This window comes from Salvelinus alpinus, chromosome 18, assembly GCF_045679555.1.
Source record: "Salvelinus alpinus chromosome 18, SLU_Salpinus.1, whole genome shotgun sequence".
Taxonomy (NCBI): Eukaryota; Metazoa; Chordata; class Actinopteri; order Salmoniformes; family Salmonidae; genus Salvelinus; species Salvelinus alpinus.
In genome coordinates, this window is record NC_092103.1 from 19,640,332 (window position 1) to 19,659,747 (window position 19,416).

At 42.1% G+C, this 19,416-nt stretch overlaps 1 protein-coding gene across 8 annotated transcripts in view; it reads left to right on the forward strand.

Moving 5' to 3' along the window:
• LOC139543958 (glutamate receptor ionotropic, NMDA 1-like) overlaps nt 1-19,416 on the forward strand; it is a 39,417-nt gene that overhangs the window by 2,145 nt on the left and 17,856 nt on the right. For 6 of the 8 annotated variants that reach the window (XM_071350557.1, XM_071350555.1, XM_071350558.1 and 3 more), the window contains 13 exons: nt 2,294-2,428; nt 2,739-2,915; nt 7,706-7,768; nt 8,478-8,575; nt 8,876-8,997; nt 12,071-12,245; nt 12,371-12,515; nt 12,754-12,840; nt 14,258-14,396; nt 14,847-14,974; nt 15,606-15,770; nt 15,916-16,034; nt 16,374-16,486. In XM_071350557.1, coding sequence (XP_071206658.1) covers nt 2,294-2,428; nt 2,739-2,915; nt 7,706-7,768; nt 8,478-8,575; nt 8,876-8,997; nt 12,071-12,245; nt 12,371-12,515; nt 12,754-12,840; nt 14,258-14,396; nt 14,847-14,974; nt 15,606-15,770; nt 15,916-16,034; nt 16,374-16,486 — 1,666 coding nt within the window. The remainder of the gene's footprint in view (nt 1-2,293; nt 2,429-2,738; nt 2,916-7,705; nt 7,769-8,477; nt 8,576-8,875; nt 8,998-12,070; nt 12,246-12,370; nt 12,516-12,753; nt 12,841-14,257; nt 14,397-14,846; nt 14,975-15,605; nt 15,771-15,915; nt 16,035-16,373; nt 16,487-19,416) is intronic. The other 2 variants (XM_071350556.1, XM_071350561.1) reach the window with 1 other exon arrangement.

The following is a 19,416-nucleotide window of genomic DNA, read 5'->3' on the forward strand; positions in this document are numbered from 1 at the left end:
CCTAACATGAAAAGTAAATGGCCTGAAAATGGTCTGTTTGAAGTGGCCAAATCTCTATCCCCATATCTGTATCTTATTAGTCAGACAAAGCAATGTATTCAAGGGTTAATATAACCTATTCAATCAGATACGCTTTAATGACATCAGCATAGCAGTTGTTTTGGCGGTGTTAAGAGGTGGAATTGCATTGTCAAATCCACAAGCAGCTCCTGGCATTACACCTAAAGCAATCTAGAAGAAAAAGAAACGCACACCCATTTAAGGAGAGCCGCACACTAGGAGCTCAGATGCAAAAATGTAATATCCAACGTTTCGACAGCCAAGCTGTCTGCATCAGGGTATAATTACACCTAAAGCAGACATTGCCATTGGCTGCACAAAGTTGCATTAACAGAAATCCCATGCAGTCTTGTTTACATGTTCGAACACTGGATTACACTGATTAGAATGATAGAAGTTCTCCAAATTTAGTTTAATGATTTTTAAATTTGAGCGTAATTATTTCTATATTGCCTACACTTTCTCATTCTGAACTTCTAACATGAGTGGGGCGGGTGTGGCTTCACGACAATGATTGCAAGAGCAGCTGTTCACCATTTTGACAGCTATGGGGGTGTCTGCTATTGCCGATTAACGCTTGATGTGATTGAATCCAGGTCTAAATCTCATCCAAAAGTTATTATTTTATGATATCAGTTAGAAATGGAAAATCTACTTAGCTTTTAGCTAAAAGCTAAGGGCCAAAAACACAGATTTGTGGGGGATGAGAGGCCAACCACTTCAGTGTGCACAGCTGCAAATCCACTGAAATGAACTAACTAACCAAGAGTGAAATCAGTGACTCATCATTAAAGGTATACTGCGAGATTCTGGCATTTAGGCCCTTGTTCAATTTACCCAGAGTCAGGTGGACTCGTGGATACCATTTTTATTTCTCTGTGTGCAGTATGAAGGAAATTAGCAGTACTTTCACGAGCTACTGCTAGGTTAAACTACAGCTAATAAATAAATAAAACATTGTATTCACGAGTTCATCTGACAACAAGGGATTAAATGCCAGAATCTTGCAAGTATCCCTTTAACAATGACATTTTTAAAACTGTTTTTATATTCACTGCTGACATTGCAGCATGCGTAACGGCCCACTGCATCAAAGCATTTGGGGGGGTAGCAGTTGTGGTGCATGTCTCGCTGGTCTGACGTTATGTCACCGGTCTTATTAGGGGGTTAGCGTTTAGTTTGTATTATGTCAAATTATGATTTGATCATTTGTAGTTTTAACGGTTTGTTCATGTTCATTGCTAGATCAATAACTAATGCAGACTGATGTTGTATTGGTTAGACACACGAATTATGGTATGCAATTGTTTTTGCCTCTAGACTGGAAAGAATAACTGGCTTTTTCACTTGAAGTGCGATTCTTCTTTAGGTCATTATAGCTATTGCTCAGGACATGTGAATACAACTATTGCAATTTAATCCTAACAATGAAAACAACATTCATAAGTTATGTATTGTGATGTTATCCCTTTGAGAGTTGTTCCAACACTGAAACACATTACGCGTTACGTTGCTTTGGAAAGCAGCAATATCATGTAGTGAAGAGAGCTGAGGTGTGAAACACCCCTCCCCCATCCCTCTTTCAAATTCTCACACTCTCTTTCACACACACGCAGACCATGTCCCTGCTCCTCTTCATTGTAATGATTGTAATTGATAGAAATGGTTACGTTACAAACATATCTCCCTTCGTTCCACGACATCTGAGTTCCATTCATCATCACAGAGGGCTGCAGGGATGAGGAAGCTGTCAGTATTCTACATGTCAAATGCAGGTAACAGTGTCTGGTAACTGCATAGATGGAGATCTAACCATGTGAGAGACTTAATGAGAGGGTCTACGACAGATGCTAGATGCCTGGAAGCGCTCTCTGGGTGGAAGACCTCATTTGAGGCCCAACCATACGGGCTGCACGCACTAAACCATCATGCCTGCATGTTTTTTTCCCGCTTCAGTTGGATCAATGTTCCATTTCTCAAGAATCCTATTCATCTAAGAATTGATATACAGTTGCGCAGTAAAAAGCTGTTAGTAGAGTGCCATTCAGCTTTGAGCCAAATAAATATCTATCTACTAAGCAGTCATATTGCTAAATGAGGATGGTTTAAGAGGAGAAAGCTGATGTGACATTTCCATGTCGCAGTGATGAATCAATATTCCATACACTTTTTTATCCTTTCAACTCTGTACAGGAAGTGTGGTTATCTTTCATTCCCATGCTTGTGTCTGCAGGTGTATGCCATCCTGGTGAGTCATCCTCCCCAGTCCAATGACCACCTCACCCCCACGCCTGTGTCCTACACCGCAGGCTTCTACCGCATCCCTGTGGTGGGCCTCACCACACGCATGTCCATCTACTCCGACAAGGTGAGAAATTAAAAAGAGGGAGGGAGGTAGGGAGTGAGAAGAGAGAGAGGGGAAGAAGAGAGAGATGGGATAGACAGAGAAAGAGAGAGAGTGAGAAGGGGAGAGAGAGAGAAGGGGGAGGGGGAAATTATGGAGAGGTCCCTGGGAATTGAAACTGATAAGAGAGACAAATTCTACTCCACTACTTGGCTAGCTGCCAAAATAGCTAATGTAAGGCCTTATGAATATGTTAGAAATGTCACCAAAACCGTGGATGACTAGCAAGTAACTTCCTCTCACTCATTCTTCTTCATTTCTTCTTTCTCTTCAGAGTATCCACTTGTCCTTTCTGCGGACTGTCCCCCCGTACTCCCACCAGGCTCACGTGTGGTTCGACATGATGCGAGAGTTTCGATGGAACCACATCATCCTGATTGTCAGCGATGACCACGAGGGGCGGGCCGCGCAGAAGAGACTGGAGACCCTACTGGAGGAGAGGGAAACAAAGGTGAGATGCTCGGGCTCGCAGGACCCCTAGTGTGTGTGACCGTGCGTGTGTGTGTGTAGTCTTTGTTTAACTCTCAAAGGTCTTCTATGTACTATATGTAACTGTTTTCCTTTATTTTGTGTGAACACATCTCTCACTGACCATTGTGTAAACATTGGCTAACATCAATATGCTAGAGACATCTACAGCGTCTAATGTGGTCTGATCTGAGTACATCTTTTACTCATCTCATGTTGCTTTTCACCATAGTCAAATTCTCCTGTGTCAATCCACAACGGGAGCCAAATAGCACACTTTAACCTGGGGCTTTGCAAAACATCAATGACTCCCAAACATAATGATGGTCCACAGATCCTTCATGTATATTTGTGTTGTGATATTATGTGTGTAAGGAAAGGAGCTAATCTACCCAGTGTTATGCTCACTTGGAGGCTTGTAAAGTGATGGATGGTTGACATGCAGTATATCAGATTGTCCTGAGACACTGTCTGAAAGACATATCTTTGGTTTTACTACATGTACGTGCTTTAGCAGACACTTACAGGAGAAATGTATAGGAGCAACGTACAGGAGCAACTAAGGTTAACTGCTCAAGGGCACATCAACATATTTTTCACCTAGTCGGCTCAGGGATTCAAACCAGCAACCATTAGTTTTGCCGGCCGGCAAGGTCCTTGTCCTTGTCAGATAATGGACTGTGAGACCATGCAAGTGAAATGACACATATAAATGTTGTAACCATGAGCATAATTTTTCACACAAGGCTGTGTTACTTGGAATGTAGCTAGCTCATTAATAAATGTGCTGATCCACCTAAAGCCTAAAACAGACCGGTGATCATGTTCCCTAAAGGAAAAGAGATGGAACAATTAACACATCGTTGAACATACATTTAGTATGTTTCACCTCAAGATGTAGTTAAGGCTTTTTGTAATGCTTGTTCTCTTCAGGGACTCCTTCCTGTAATTGTGTGACGGAGTGAAATGAGTCCTGATTTGAAGAGTAATTTAATCAGAGGCTGATGAAATGGTTCATTTGACACATGCTCATGATAATCCACACCGAAGGGAGATGGGACATTTTAAACACATTGTGGTTAATCAGTTACTCACACATGATCAAGATTGATTAGGAGTTACTAAGTATAGTTTATGTCGATAAATCATCTTGTTATTAAGGATTATGACTTAATTGGATCGTATGTATGACTTTACCCGTGGAGTGGTATTGTCTATGGTAAAGACCTACATTACTGTAGATGAAAGAATAGTTGGTTAACTGATAGCTACTTGTTCCTTCCTTCCTGGAATCCATCTTGTCCGCCCTTGACTATCTCTCTCTCTTATATACTGCCATAAGCAGAGATTGGATAGATTTACAGTTACCAGATTGAAGGAATCTATCAATGTCACAGAATCCTTGATATGGTAGACACTACGATATGACGATGTAAGGAAGTATCTGTGTTCCCACAGTTAAAAGCTTGGACTGTGATTTTATCAGTGGTTGTAAGAAATTACTCAGCTAGCCAGGTTGGCAGAATGTTTGTCACATTTGGGGAGTTTGTGTCATTTCCTCCTTAATGAGAAATATTCTAGTTATTCACATTTAATATTCTGTATCGTGCAGATTATTCACACTGTATTTGCAGATTTATATGCTGTGCTGCTGTGACAAACCACAGGGACAATTTGATGGGGTTCTCTAGCACAGCCGGTAGAGAGACTCTTCTAGCTGTAATGGATTCAGTTAGAATACTAACATTAGTGACACAACATACAATATCATACTAGACTGAATAAGCAAAAATAGGGCAGTCAGAGAGGAACTCCTTGGTGAAAACAATGGCAGTCATCTAGACAGTTCTTTTTTTGCCAAGGCATTATAATGCCACACAGAGATAGTTGCAAGATGGTGGAGGGCTAGAGAAAAATCTATTTGTGTTTAACATTTAACCTTTACTTAACACCCATCCCGGATCCGGGAGCATCCTCATCAGTAAAAGCTGACTAGCATAGCCTAGCATAGCGCCACAAGTAAATAATAGCATATAAATATCATGAAGTCACAAGTCCAATACAGCAAATGAAAGATAAACATCTTGTGAATCCAGCCATCATTTCCGATTTTTAAAATGTTTTACAGCGAAAACACTATGTATTTCTATTAGCTAACCACAATAGCCAAAGACTCAACCGCATATTTTCACCATGTTTCTACCGCATAGGTAGCTATCACAAAACCGACCAAATAGAGATATAATTAGTCACTAACCAAGAAACAATTTCATCAGATGACAGTCTTATAACATGTTATACAATACATGTATGTTTTGTTCGAAAATGTGCATATTTGAGGTATAAATCATAGTTTTACATTGCAGCTACCATCAAAAATATCACCAAAGCAGCCAGAATAATTACAGAGAGCAACGTGAAATACCTAAATACTCATCATAAAACATTTATGAAAAATACATGGTGTACAGCAAATGAAAGATAGACATCTTGTGAATCCAGCCAATATTTCAGATTTTTTTTAAAGTGTTTTACAGCGAAACACAATATAGCATTATATTAGCTTACCATAATAGCCAAACACACAACCGCATTTATTCACCGCATAGATAGCATTCGTAAAAACCAGCAAAAGATATAAAATTAATCACTAACCTTGACCAACTTCATCAGATGACAGTCTTATAACATCAGGTTATACAATACACTTATGTTTTGTTCGAAAATGTGCATATTTAGAGCTGCAAACCGTGGTTATACATTGTGAATATGTAGCATCGATTCCCCAGAATGTCCGGAGCTATTTTGGACACTCACCTAATCTGACCAAAGAACTCATCATAAACTTTACATAAAAATACTTGTTGTATGGCAAATGAAAGATACACTGGTTCTTAATGCAACCGCCGTGTTAGATTTTAAAAATAACTTTACCATAACAAACAGCTTGCGTTATTGCGAGACAGCGTCCGCCAAAACGGCAGAGAATAGGAATCAACATTTTCCACAGAAATATGAAATAACATCATAAATTGTTCTTACTTTTGCTGAGCTTCCATCAGAATCTTGTACAAGGAGTCCTAGGTCCAGAATAAATCGTTGTTTGGTTTTAGAATGTCCTTTTCTCCTGTCGAATTAGCAACCTTAGCTAGCCATGTGGCGCGAACATCTTTGGAAAATTCCAAAAGTCCCAATAAACGTTGAATAAACTGATACAACTCGGTTGAAAAAAACTACTTCATGATGTTATTATCACATGTATCAAATAAAATCAGAGCCGGAGATATCCGCCGTGTATACCGAACGCTTTTCAGAAGCCAATGTCGACGTACTTCGCGCGCCAGAGAAGACAAATACATTTCCAGACCTATCACTCCAAAAGCTCTTGTTCGGCCTCAGATCAAGCTAGACACCCCATTCCACCTTCCACTGCCCGTTGATATCTAGTGGAAGGCGTATGAAGTGCATGCATATCGATAAATATTAGGCAATTGAATAGGCAGGCCCTGGAACAGAGCATCGTTTTCAGATTTTTCACTTCCTGTATGGAAGTTTGCTGCAAAATTAGTTCTGTTTTACTCACAGATATAATTCAAACAGTTTTAGAAACTTGAGAGTGTTTTCTATCCAATAGTAATAATAATATGCATATTGTACGATCTAGAATAGAGTACGAGGCAGTTTAATTTGGGCACGATTTTTTCCAAAGTGAAAACAGCGCCCCCCTATTGACAAGAAGTTTTTAAGTCATTTAGCAGACACGCTTATCCAGAGCCACTTACCTGATCAATTAGGCATAAGTGCCTTGCTCAAGGGCACAGACAGAGTTTTCACCTAGTCGGCTCAGGGATTCAAACCAGCAACCCTTTGGTTACTGGCCCAACACTCTTAACCGCTAGGCTACCTACAAGATGAGTTGATTTATATTCTAAATAAGGACCGTAGTCCCAGTTTGATTAATGCTTGTTTTGCAAAGTCATAATTCATGAGTGTGCACCGACCTTGACACACTTCAAGACATTATCATGCAACATTTGGAAAGGGGAGCAGTGTTTTACAGAGCAGCGCTGACCACAACAACCTCAGATTACATTTGAGGCAGAACGGTTCTTTATTCCTTTCAAAGAAGTGTGAATACAATGGAGGAAAATGGGATTTACTTCAGGTTTGCTTGTCAGGCAGATTAATGAACCAATGCGTCAGAGTCACTGTAGCATTTGGGTAGCGGAGGACGTAGACCCAGAGCGCTCTGCCTCCCAACGGTCTGAGCTGAGAGTTCAGGCATCAGGGGAGGCAGGTCTATCAAGCAGAAGATGCTATGTTTCACTGCAAAATGGCTCCCTAAGGCAAAGAGACTGCCTTGCGACTCCTTTCACAATATACAGGAGCAGAGTGGATTTCAAAATGGAAACAACCTTAGTGGAATTAGTTTGCAAAATCAGACTTTTTACGTGTTGGGATTGCTTTGATCTGGAACTTATCTCAACCTAATTGTTGTACATAGAGTATGACTGTTTCTGGACCAATGCTGGACGATGGTTTAAGGGTCATGAGTTGTATTTGAAAGGTGGTGAATAAGGGCATATGACATAGCAGTAAATAGGATTGCTAGTGGTCAGTGGCTGTCATTGATGTTTTTTGCAAGCCCCAAGGGATCCCCATTTGAAGCAGAAAAGTTGGAGATTTGTTGGAATGCTTTACTGCGATCCATTTTCAACTGTTTATAATATTCTTCTGTGTCTGCATATTTTCTCTGTGCACATTACTCATCAGAATAAAAAAAGGAACTATGAAAACCTCGACCAACTGTCCTATGACAACAAGCGAGGACCTAAGGTATATTTGCATGGTCAATGCACGCCGCCCACCAACTTTTCAAACGTAGCAACTAGAAACCAGCCCAACCAGTCACCAGCCGACCCAGAAATGCCCCTATCTTGGAAGCACGTGTTTCTTTTTACTTTGAGACATTATTCCTATGATTTCACAGAAGAATGGTTTTGTTAATGGAAAGACTATAATTTTCCGTAAAAAAATAAACAAATGAACAGCGCTCCGCTTCTATCATATTACCTTTTTTCCTTCAACTAAAGGAATGCATGTTCTAAACAAAAAAAGGATTGCAAGTTTATTCCTTTGTGGAGATCCGGTAGTGTGGGACAAAACACTTTCCCAGATTACTACTCCCTCCTGTTTTGTAGCACCTCTAGTTTCAACCGTTTTTGGTTGGGGGAAAGGTTCCCCTCACTCCCCTTCACCTGTTTTTAGTTACTGGTTCCATTGACCTTCTTATCCCCCCTATCTAACATGCACGTCCTTCTTTGGAGCCTTGATAACCCTCAGTTTGCATGCGAAAAATGCAAACGTTTTTTCCCCTCCAAGCTTTTTTTTAGTTGAGCCGATTTCCATGGATCGCTTTCCTTTTTTTCCTCTCTCTCTTTTTCAACAAAAATCAACAAAACCGAACAAAACAGGTAAAGAGACAGCATGGTTTCTGAGGTGGGGGTAAGTAGCTGGCTTGACTTATTTTGTGCCCCGATCACAGGCAGAGAAAGTCCTCCAGTTCAGCCAGGAGACTAACTTAACTGCTCTGCTTCTGGAGGCCAAAGAGCTGGAGGCTCGTGTCATCATCCTCTCCGCCAGGTGAGACTGCAGCAGCTCCCATTTGTCCCATCAGTCCCCTCCCATCATAGCTGACCTGCCTCTACTACTGAATCTAGTTCATTCTGATCACGATCCTTAACCTAAAATTATCATAAGTAATTTTCCCGGCTCCTAATTAGACCGCAACTGGATTTACAATGACTTATATTTTACACTTTTTACATACTTTTACTGCTAAATGCTGGCATGATATCACACCGTAGTGATTTACTGCAATGATTTGCGTTTAGATTAAAGATAAGTAACCATGCCTGTGTCATTTAACATCTCTGTTTTCAGTGAAGAGGACGCTGCTGCAGTTTACAAGGCTGCCCGTTTCCTCAACATGACGGGCTCGGGTTACGTGTGGCTGGTCGGAGAGCGGGAGATGTCGGGTAAAGCCCTGAGTGAGGCACCAGATGGTACGTACCATACGCTGCTACCCAACAGCTACTCGGAAAACACTTAATAACGCTGGCTTTTTTCTGGAGTCACCTTTAATTTAACCTCTATGATTAGGGAGACAACCATAGATGAAGGATTCATTGTTTAACAATGTATCATGTGTGATCATTTGTTGAGCGTTAAGCATTTAAACGTTTAAGCATTTGATATGTTTAAAGGTTTTAAATGAGTCACAGTAGTTTACACTATAAGCTCTTAAGATACAGTTTTAGGTCCTGTATCTCTGAACTTATTTCTTTATCTATAGTCATAACTATTGATAGGTTAACCCGCACATACAGTGTGTTTCTTAAAAATATATGTTGGGTTATCCAACGCTTCCCGCTGCCTTTATTGTACTATCCTGACATATTAATAGCTTGGTTCTCATGAGTTTATAAAGGGAGTTTTGCAACCTCCACATTGAAGTGTAACTGAAATTGAATGGTAAGCTACAACGGTCTTCCTTATGTCCCAGAGTCTGCACAAGTCTCACGTAATATGTCACTTTGTGGTCACAAACGTAAGCGTCAAACCCAGGCACTCCAACACCCCCTACCCCCATTGTCTTACGTTAGGTGGTATCACTCCTACATAACGCTCGTCACGCTGTGCAGAGATGCAGTAAGTAGCGCTATCTGACGTAAGACAATGCTCAGACCTCTGCAGAAAATTCTTCGCCAGTAATGTCTAGGGTTGCAAAGCTACCCGTAATTTACCAAAGTTACAGGAATCTTCAGTAATTTTTGTAATTAACAGAAAATCTATGGCAATATATCATAACTTTGGTAATTTCTCCATTACTTTCTATTAGATAGACCATATGGTTCAAGAGAAAATAGCCTAAATAACAAAAAAATCATCGAATCAACAATGGCATTAATTATCTGTGCAACTCTTCCAACTATTGACTGCCACCAGTTTGACGCCAAAACATTGACAATAAATACATATTGACATAGTAAAATAAGTGTATAAAGAATATTTCATGCTGAAACCTTCATATTATACACCAATGGTATTCACTAAGTTGATGGTTTATATTTAAGATGCTTTACAGCTTTGTCATTCTATTTTTTTTTTATCATCAATTTTAATTATTTCATAAACAGTATATATACAAAAGTATGTGGTCACCCCTTCAAATGAGTGGATTCGGTTATTTCAGCCACACCTGTTGCTGACAGGTGTATAAAATCGAGCACACATCCATGCAATCTCCATAGGAAAACATTGGCAGTAGAATGGCCTTACTGAAGAGCTTCATCATAGGATGCCACCTTTCCAACAAGTCAGTTCGTCAAATTTCTGCCCTGATAGAGCTGCCCGGTCAACTGTAAACGTTGTTAATGTGAAGTGGAAATGTCTAGGAACAACAATGGCTCAACCTCGAAATGTTAAGCCACACAAGCTCACAGAACTGCACCGCCGAGTCCTGAAGCAAGTACCGCGTAAAAATCGTCTTTCCTCGGATGCAACACTCACTACCGAGTTCCAAACTGCATCTGGGAGCAATGTCAGCACAAGACCTGTTCGTTGGGAGCTTCACAAAATTTGTTTCCATGGCCGAGATGCCGCACACAGGCCTAAGATCACTATGCACAAAGCCAAGTGCCAGCTGGAGTGATGTAAAGCTCGCTGCCATTGGACTCTGGAGCAGTAGAAATGCGTTCTCTGGAGTGATGAATCACGCTTCACCATCTAGCCGTTCGACGGACGAATCTGGGTGTGGCGAATACCAGGAGAATGCTACCTGCCCCAATGCACAGTGCCAACTGTAAAGCTTGGTGGAGGAGGAATAATGGTTTGCAGCAACAGTTTGAGGAAGGCCCTTTCCTGTTTCATGACAATGCCCCTGTGCACAAAGCGAGGTCCATACAGAAATAGTTTGTTGAGCTCGGCGTGAAAGAACTTGACTGGCCTGCACAGAGCCCTGACCTCAACCCCATCGAACACCATTGGAATGAATTGGAACTCCGACTGCGAGCAAGGCCTAATCGCCCAACATCAGTGCCCGACCTCACTAATGCTCTTGTGGCTGAATAAAAGCAAGTCCCCGCAGCAATGTTCCAACATCTAGTGGAAAGCAACCCAAGAAGAGTGGATTATGTTATAGTAGCAAAGGGGGGGACCAACTCCATATTAATACCCATGATTTTGGAATGAAATGTTTGACGCGCAGGTGTCCATATACTTTTGGTCATATAGTGTATTTTACATGTGATAAGGCCAGAGAGAGAGGGCCAGAGATAATTACAGACGATTGTGGTAATCGGAAGTAACTAAGAGGGCCACTAGATGTTTTCTGATAGATTACATAAAATCCTTGAAAGATACTGCAATTCTGGTAGTTTACTGGTGAACTAGTAATATACCAGTAATATACCCCACCCCCCACCCCCCCATTGCAACCCTAGTTGTGTCCATGTCTCCAGCACCTGTTGCTGTCTTAAACTCACCTCTGTGGCTTCTTTCAAGAGTCTGCAAGACTACCGGAGCAATTGCAATGAAAAAACTTAGCTGAAGTTGGATTGTTAATGTGATTTGTTTATATCAATTCTCTAATATAGTTGATGTAAATTTGTTTGGTCCCACACATACACTATAGCTTTCTGCTTGTGGTATTTTCCAACCTAACCCCTATAAAATGGGTGATAGAATTGAATCGATCCAACTTCAAGGGACTCTTTTTTTCATGCTGGGAAAAGTTCAATAACAACCTCAAAATATGAATCCATTCCTCTCTGATGATGTTGCCTCTTCTCAGAAAGGAATAAAAAGAAAATCAGCTAAAATCTATTTTGATCACGATGAAGGTCATGGTTCAAAGACATTGTTTGTTCCAGTACTGGATGATTAAAATTGCTTTTACAAATAGAGCAACAGAGAGCATGGTGCTGGATCAAAACTTGCGGTTGGACCTTTTCTCAGGATGGCTGAACAAGAGGTTCCTATAAGTTTTTATTGTGTGTATTGCAAACGGATCCTGATGGTTGGTAGTCTAGCAGGTCACTGATTGGCTTTGTGCTGCTGTTGGCGTGATGTGAGCAGGTCTCATCGGCCTCCAACTCATCAACGGCAAGAACGAGTCGGCCCACATCAACGACGCAGTGGCAGTGGTGGCTCAGTCCATCCAGGAGCTCTTTGAGAAGGAGAACATCACGGAGCCGCCGAGAGGCTGTGTGGGAAACACCAACATCTGGAAGACCGGGCCCCTCTTCAAAAGGTACATTTATAAAGTCATGATATATTGTAATTCAGGAAGACATACACACACACACACACACGTTCTCACTCTGTCTATTTCCCTACACTCTCACACTCACATCTACTTTAATTTCTCTGTCTCAGGGTTCTGATGTCATCAAAGTACCCAGAGGGCCTCACTGGACGTGTGGAGTTCAATGACGATGGCGACAGGAAGTACGCTCACTACAGCATTCTCAACTACCAGAAGAGTCGACTCATTCAAGTCGGGATTTACAATGGAACACAGGTAACTTTATTGCAAAAGTCATTCTCGCTGTTTCTACTGTGATCTTCCCGTCTATTGCTATTACAGCTCTCTATTAAGCAGTACATATGGTAATTAGAAAGCAGTGGTTTTATTAGCTAAATGCTAAGCTGTAGCTAAAGCAGCTGACTCTTTCGTATTGGACTCCCTTGTGTTTGGCCCTCATCAGCTCCACACATTATGTCAACACTCCTCTAATCGTGGTGTCATGACCCTGTAGGTGGTGATGAATAATCAGAGGAAGATCATCTGGCCGGGGGGAGAGACAGAGAAACCGCGGGGCTTTCAGATGTCCACAAGACTAAAGGTACCGCATTTCACCCTCCTTAAACAATGATGTTCCCGATATACAGTGCTTTCGGAAACTATTCAGACCCCTTGACTTTTTCCACATTTTGTTACGTTACAGCCTTATTCAAAAATTTATTCAATAGTTTTTCCCCCCAAATCAATCTATACACAATGACAAATGACAAAGAAAAAATCGGTTTTTAGAAATGTTTGAAAATGTCTAAAGTATCACATTTACATAAGTATTCAGACCCTTTACTCAGTACTTTGTTGAAGCACCTTTGGCAGTGGTTACAGCCTTGAGTCCTCTTGGGTATGACGCTACAAGCATGGCACACCTGTATTTGGGGAGTTTCTCCCATGCCAGATCAGGTTCAAGTCCGGGCTCTGGCTGGGCCACCCAAGGACATTCAGAGGCTTGTCCCAAAGCCACTCCTGCATTGTCTTGGCTGCGTGCTTAGGGTCGTTGTCCTGTTGGAAGGTGAACCGTCGCCCCAGTCTGAGGTCCTGATTGGTGGAGTACTGCAGAGATGGTTGTCCTTCTGGAAGGTTCTCCCATCTCCACAGAGGAACTCTAGAGCTCTGTCAGAGTGACCATCGGGTTCTTGTTCACCTCTCTGACCAACGCCCTTCTCCCCCGATTGCTCAGTTTGGCCGGGCGGCTAGCTCTAGGAAGAGTCTTGGTGGTTCCAAACTTCTTCCATTTAAGAATGATGGAGGCCACTGTGTTCTTGGGGACCTTCAATGCAGCAGAATTTTTTTGGTACCCTTCCCCAGATCTGTGCCTCAACACAATCCTGTCTCGGCGCTCTACGGACAATTCCTCCGACCTCATGTATTTTGCTCAGACATGCACTGTAAACTGGGGGACCTAATATAGACAAGTGTGTGCCTCTCCAAATCATGTCCAATCAATTGAATTTACCCCAGGTGGACTGCAATCAAGTTGTAGAAACATCTCAAGGATGATCAATGGGAACAGGATTCACCTGAGCTCAATTTTGAGTCTCATAAAAGAGTCTGAATACTTATGCAAATAAGGTATTTCAGTTTTTAGTTTTTATACATTTGCCATTATAGGGTTATTGTGTGTAGATTGATGAGGATTTTTTTTAATAATAATTTTAGAATAAGGATATGTGGAAAAAGTCAAGGGGTCTGAATACTTTCCGAATGCACTGTATATATAAAGTAAAGCAACGCTTTATATCTTACAGAATCTTCAATGTAATGGGTCTGCGCAGGATTCTTTCTCTATCCTTCAATCTCGTTTTCTCTCTCGCCATCATTTCTACCATGGGTGTGTGTGTGTTTTGTGTGTTCCTTGAAGAGGGGTTGTTGTCCGGAGGGTTGGTGATTTAAAGGTCCCTCAGGGTCAGTGTGAGCTAAACGCCCACTGTGTGATAAACAGTGTGCTCTCCCGTCTGTTATAGATAGTGACCATACACCAGGAGCCCTTTGTGTATGTGAAGCCCACTGAGCAGGATGGAACCTGCAAGGAGGAAAAAACATTAAATGGAGTGGCAGATATTAAAAAGGTGATCTGCACTGGACCAAATGAGACCATCCCAGGTAACACAACAGGGACGTTTAAGATATCACTGTGCTTTTACTACGCCCGCTAAGTACCAACTGGAAATGCATACATATATATACAGTAGGTATCTATATATGTATGCATGTAGCTGAGTGTGCCTTTGTGTGATTGTTGGCATATTTGTGTGTGTGTGTGTGTGTGTGTGTGCGCACGCTCGCGGGTGTGAGTATGTACCGTGAATATGCTTGAGTGTTTGCTTTAATGTTTGCAAACAGTGTGGGCATGTGCCAGCCTGTGTTTAGTGTGTGAAGTCTGTTTGCAGTGAACATGTGTGTAGCTATATTATTGTATGTGTGATTTTGGTTGAACAGTGTGTGTGTGTACTGTTTGGGCATGTCTGGTGTTATTAAAAAATATTAAAAAAGAAAGAGAGGGATTTCCTCCAGATTGATTGTAACTTGCAACCCTCTGCTGGTTGGTTACAGGACGTCCAATTGTACCTCAATGTTGTTATGGATTCTGTATTGATCTACTTATCAAGTTGGCCGGAACCATGAACTTTACCTATGAGGTGCACCTGGTGGCTGATGGGAAATTTGGAACACAGGAGCGGGTCAGTTCCTATAGATACTCAGAGTTCACTCTAGATAGAAACCTCACTGGCCCAAAATGTATTGACCAACGATTGTCTATTTACATACATTTATATTAGATTTTATTATGTTAAGTTATGAAGCAAATCATATCTCCTTTCTCGAAGATGTGCTTTTTGAATTAAGTTCATGCATTTGTAACGTTTAGAAAATGACACAAAATCATCTTACAGTATGTTACTGCACTCACAAAAATTGTTGTTTGACATAATCACTAACTTTCCCTAAATCACTAACTAAAAGCAGTCCGAGAGAGCCATGGAAACCTAGAGTCCGACTACATTGGGGACTTTAGCTCCGTGTTAGAGGGACAAGTAGGTGGTGAGAGTGAGACCCACGCTGACCTGTCAGGATCTACCGAACAAGCAAGATGAGCTGAATGGAGCTTCTCTGGAGAGCCAAGCTCAGTTACCACGTCTGAGCCAGAAAATACCATTCAGATCATTTCTGCTGATATTAATTTAGGTTAAAGGCACAAAGGGTTTTAAGAGAGGGCTCACTTGTTGTTTCTGTTTCTGATAATGACACTTCATTCTGAAATTCATTGTCATGTTGGGTTGGTTGTTAACCCTTTACGTCCACTTACCACAGGTGAACAACAGCAACAAGAAAGAGTGGAATGGCATGATGGGAGAGCTCCTGGGGGGTCTGGCAGATATGATCGTTGCCCCGCTGACGATAAACAACGAACGAGCCCAGTACATCGAATTCTCCAAACCTTTTAAGTACCAAGGCCTAACCATCCTCGTTAAAAAGGTATGTCCCCAAATTCCCCTCAAAATGTATGAAGAGTGTGAATTGAAAGTTCATCCAGACTACACCTGATATAGTCCTCATTGCAGATGGGGTGGTAGTAGACTGCAAGTGGTTAGTGAATGACTGTCTGTGCTGTGTGTTACAGGAAATCCCTCGCAGTACACTGGACTCGTTCATGCAGCCGTTTCAGAGCACACTGTGGCTGCTGGTGGGTCTTTCGGTGCATGTGGTGGCGGTGATGCTTTACCTACTAGACCGGTTCAGGTACAAGGGGATCCATGTGTGTGTGTCCGTGTGTGTCCGTGTGTGTCCGTGTGTGTGTGTGTGTGTGTGTGTGTGTGTGTGTGTGTGTGTGTGTGTGTGTGTGTGACATACTCTACCTCTGCTTATGCTCCAGACCTCTCCAGATCTTCTCTCACTGGGGACGAGGGGACAGAGGTGAAGACTGGCTCCAGTCATTCCACTGCTCTGTTCATCTGGCCTTCTCTTTCTGTGCTCTATCTTGCTTTGCCACTCACAGACTCCCTCCCTGTCTGGGGTTGCCAGGGTTTTCGCCTCTGTCTGCTTGTGTATGTCTCACTTCATATCCTGCTCTCTCTCTAGCCCGTTTGGGAGGTTTAAAGTAAACAGTGAAGAAGAAGAAGAAGACGCCCTCACCTTGTCGTCAGCCATGTGGTTCTCCTGGGGAGTTTTGCTTAACTCCGGTATTGGGGAAGGTAGGAGAATACTATCACTAAAGGGCAGATTTACTAATACAATAGTTACTTATCTAGCTACTTAGTGTACTATTTCTACAAATACTATACAGATCAGTTTGTGATATTGATACTCACTGGGCATAAACTGGTTGAGTCAATGTTGTTCCCACATCATTTCTACCCCAAAAATCAAAGTGTTGACGTTGAATCAACGTGGCAATCGAATTGGATTTGCAAAAAGTCATCAACGTAAGGACATTTCATACCTAAATCCAATGACATGATGAAATGTTTTGTTGATTGCCTATTGAATTTACGTTAGTTGACAACTCAACCAAATGTACAACAAAACTAGACTGACGTCTGTGCCCAGTGGGTATTAACAGTATAAATATTAGTGTTGCACGTCGATAAATAATGTAATATTTGAGAGACCCTCCGCCATACAGTACCAGTCAAAAGTTTGGATACATCTACCCATTCTTTATTTTGACTATTTTCTACATTGTAGAATAATAGTGAAGACACCAAAGCTATGAAATAACACATATGGAATCATGTAGTAACCAAAAAAGTGTTAAACAAATCAAAATACATTTTATATTTGAGATGCTTCAAAGTAGCCACCCTTTGCCTTGATGACAGCTTTGCACACTCTTGGCATTCTCTCAACCAGCTTCACCTGGAATGCTTTACCAACAGTCTTGAAGGAGTTCCCACATATGCTGAGCACTTGTTGGCTGCTTTTCCTTTACTCTGCGGTCCAACTCATCCCAAACCATCTCAGTTGGGTTGAGGTTGGGTGATTGTGGAGGCCAGGTCCGCTATGCAATCTGGTTTCCGAGCTTGTCACGGGTACACCTCAGCCTCGCTCAAGGTCCTAAACGATATCATAACTGCCATTGATAAAAGACTGTACTGTGCCGCCGTCTTCATCGACCTGGCCAAGGCTTTCGACTCTGTCAATCACTGTATTCTTATCGGCAGACTCAACAGCCTTGGTTTCTCAAATGACTGCCTCGCCTGGTTCACTAACTACTTCTCAGACAGAGTTCAGTGTGTCTGACCAGTGTTCAGAGGTCCTGTTGTCCGGGCCTCTGGCAGTTTCTATGAGGGTGCCACAGGGTTCAATTCTCAGGCCGACTCTTTTCTCTGTATATATCAATGATGTCACTCTTGCTGCGGGTGATTCTTTGATCAACCTCTACGCAGATGAAACCATTCTGTATACATCTGGCCCTTCTTTAGACACTGTGTTAACAACCCTCCAAACGAGCTTCAACACCATACAACACTTCTTCTGTGGCCTCCAACTGCTCTTAAATGCTAGTAAAACAAAATGCATGCTCTTCAACCGATCGCTGCCCGCACCCGCCTGCCCGACTAGCATCACTACTCTGGACGGTTCTGACTTAGAATATGTGGACAACTACAAATACCTGGATGTCTGGCTAGACTGTAAACTCTGCTTCCAGACTCATATTAAGCATCTCCAATCCAAAGTTAATTTCCTATTTCACAACAAATCCTCCTTCACTCATGCTGCCAAACTTACCCTTGTAAAACTGACTATCCTACTGATCCTTGACTTCCGCGATGTCACTTGCAAAATAGCCTCCAACACTCTACTCAGCAAATTCGATGCATTCGATCACAGTGCCATCCGTTTTGTCACCAAAGCCCCATATACTACCCACCACTGTGACCTGTATGCTCTCGTTGGCTGGTCCTCGCTACATATTCATCGCCAAACCCACTGGCTCCAGGTCATCTATAAGTCTTTGCTAGGTATAGCTCCGCCTTCTCAGCTCACTGGTCACCATAGCAACATCCACCCGTAGCACACGCTCCAGCAGGTATATTTCACTGGTCATCCCAGAAGCCAACACCTCTTTTGGCCGCCTTTCCTTCCAGTTCTCTGCTGCCAATGACTGGAACGAATTGCAAAAATCACTGAAGTTGGAGACTTACAGTTGAAGTCGGAAGTTTACAAACACTTAGGTTGGAGTCATTAAAACTAGTTTTTCAACCCCTCCACAAATGTCTTGTTAACAAACTATAGTTTTGGCAAGTCGGTTAGGACATCTACTTTGTAAATGACACAAGTAATTTTTCCAACAATTGTTTACAGACAGATTATTTCACTAATAATTCACTGTATCACAATCCCACAATTGTACAAACAATAGTACACAAGTATAAACACCATGGGACTACACAGCCGTCATACCGCTCAGGAAGGAGACTTGTTCTGTCTCCTAGAGATGAACGTACTTTGGTGCGAAAAGTGCAAATCAATCCCAGAACAACAGCAAAGGACCGTGTGAAGATGCTGGAGGAAAGAGGTACAAAGGTATCTATATCCACAGTAAAACGAGTCCTATATCGACATAACCTGAAAGGCCGCTCAGCAAGGAAGAAGCCACTGCTCCAAAACCGCCATAAAAAAGCCAGACTACGGTTTGCAACTGCACATGGGGACAAAGATCGTACTTTTTGGAGAAATGTCCTCTGGTCTGATGGAACAAAAAAACTGTTTAGCTATAATGACCATCGTTATGTTTGAAGGAAAAAGGGCGAAGCTTGCAAGCCGAAGAACATCATCCCAACCGTGAAGCATGGGGGTGGCAGCATCATGTTGTGGGGGTGCTTTGCTGCAGGAGGGACTGGTGCACTTCACAAAATAGATGGCATCATGAGGTAGGAAAATGATGTGGATATATTGAAGCAACAGCTCAAGACATCAGTCAGGATGTTAAATCTTGATCGCAAATGGGTCTTCCAAATGGACAATGACCCCAAGCATACTTCCAAAGTTGTGGCAAAATGGCTTAAGGACAACACAGTCAAGGTATTGGAGTGGCCATCACAAAACCCTGACCTCAATCCTATAGAAAGTTTGTTGGCAGAACCTAAAACGTGTGTGCTGGCATGGAGGCCTACAAACC